This window comes from Propithecus coquereli, unplaced genomic scaffold (assembly GCF_000956105.1).
Source record: "Propithecus coquereli isolate 6110/MARCELLA unplaced genomic scaffold, Pcoq_1.0 Scaffold977, whole genome shotgun sequence".
Taxonomy (NCBI): Eukaryota; Metazoa; Chordata; class Mammalia; order Primates; family Indriidae; genus Propithecus; species Propithecus coquereli.
Genome location: NW_012156140.1, coordinates 17,658 through 18,819, shown reverse-complemented (window position 1 = coordinate 18,819; position 1,162 = coordinate 17,658). Strand labels below are relative to the sequence as shown.

General features: G+C 59.5%; 1 protein-coding gene across 1 annotated transcript in view; it reads left to right on the top strand.

Moving 5' to 3' along the window:
* Positions 1-214: 214 nt before the first annotated feature.
* LOC105827141 (uncharacterized protein KIAA1257-like) overlaps positions 215-1,162 on the top strand; it is a gene marked incomplete at its 3' end in the record, with an annotated part of 3,455 nt that continues 2,507 nt past the window's right edge. The window contains exon 1 of the mRNA XM_012665161.1: positions 215-479. Coding sequence (XP_012520615.1) covers positions 215-479 — 265 coding nt within the window. The remainder of the gene's footprint in view (positions 480-1,162) is intronic.

Here is a 1,162-nt window from a genome sequence, read left to right as displayed (position 1 = left end):
CTCGGGGGTTCTTTGATCCGTTCATTCTCCAAACCTGTCGGGTACCTGCTGGGTGCCAGGCGGTGACAGGGACCTGGGCCATGCAGCCAGGGACAGGGGAGGAGAAGGCGGGGGTCTTCCTGGAGGAGGCAGCGCTCACCTGGTGGGAGCAGCGGGTGGTGACAGCCTTTACTTTCTCCCGGGCAGGAGTGGCCGCGGTGCTCCGGGCTGCAGCATGTCGCCGCACGCCTGGCAGTGGCCGGATGAGGACCGCGCGAGCATCGGGCCCGTGTCCTCCGTCAACAGCTTTGACCCGTCCCCGAGTGGGTGCGACGTGGAGCAGTCCCTCAAGGCCAGGGCCAGGGCCCAGGAGTCCGCCTCTGACTTCCGGGGCAGCAGCGTGGGGTCCTGGGAAGAGGCTGCCGGCACCTTCCGCTCCGACATGCCCCAGGCTGTGGCCTGCAAGTTCGTCGTCTCGCTGGCCTTCCCCCTGCGCACGGGTAGGTGCTGGACCCGCTTCTGACGTCCTCTGCGGAAAGGAGGTGCAGTCACGGCTTCCTCCCAGGAGTTCGGGGCGCAGATGTCCCCATCCTCCCTCCACCATCAGCGCCCCCCTCCCAGGTGCGGTGGCGGATGCCAGTCCGGAGCAGAAGTCGAAAAAAAGCAATTTTGGGGGCCCAACTGTGGTTGCGTGGGCTTTGACTCACTCAATCCTCTCAGCAACCCTAAGACGCAGGTGACGTTCTGTGTGTTTTTTCCAGACGAGGAAACCACAGAGAGGTCAAGTAAGGCAGCGATCGGTTCCCATAAACTGCTTGTGCGTCACCTACTACCTTGTTGAAAATACGTTTTCTCCCATCTATTGAATCAAACTCTGAATGTAAAGGTGTTAATCACTTAGCTCTTGACAGAAACATGCTGTGCGACGAGCCCCCAAGATCAGTGGCTGCAAACAGGAATCGGATGTCCTGGATGTGCGGGTCGCTGATCTAGGCTGGGTCCTGCTTCCTGCCGTTTGTCCTCCTCCCGGACACGGACACCTTCTTCCATGGAGACGCAGATACACTCAGCGGATAGAACAGCTGCTAGTGGTTTATTGGCCAAAGCAAGTCAAGGGGTTCAACCCCAACATGAGGGGCAGAGAAAACCACTTCACCTCCTGATAGACCTCGATTTTTTTTTT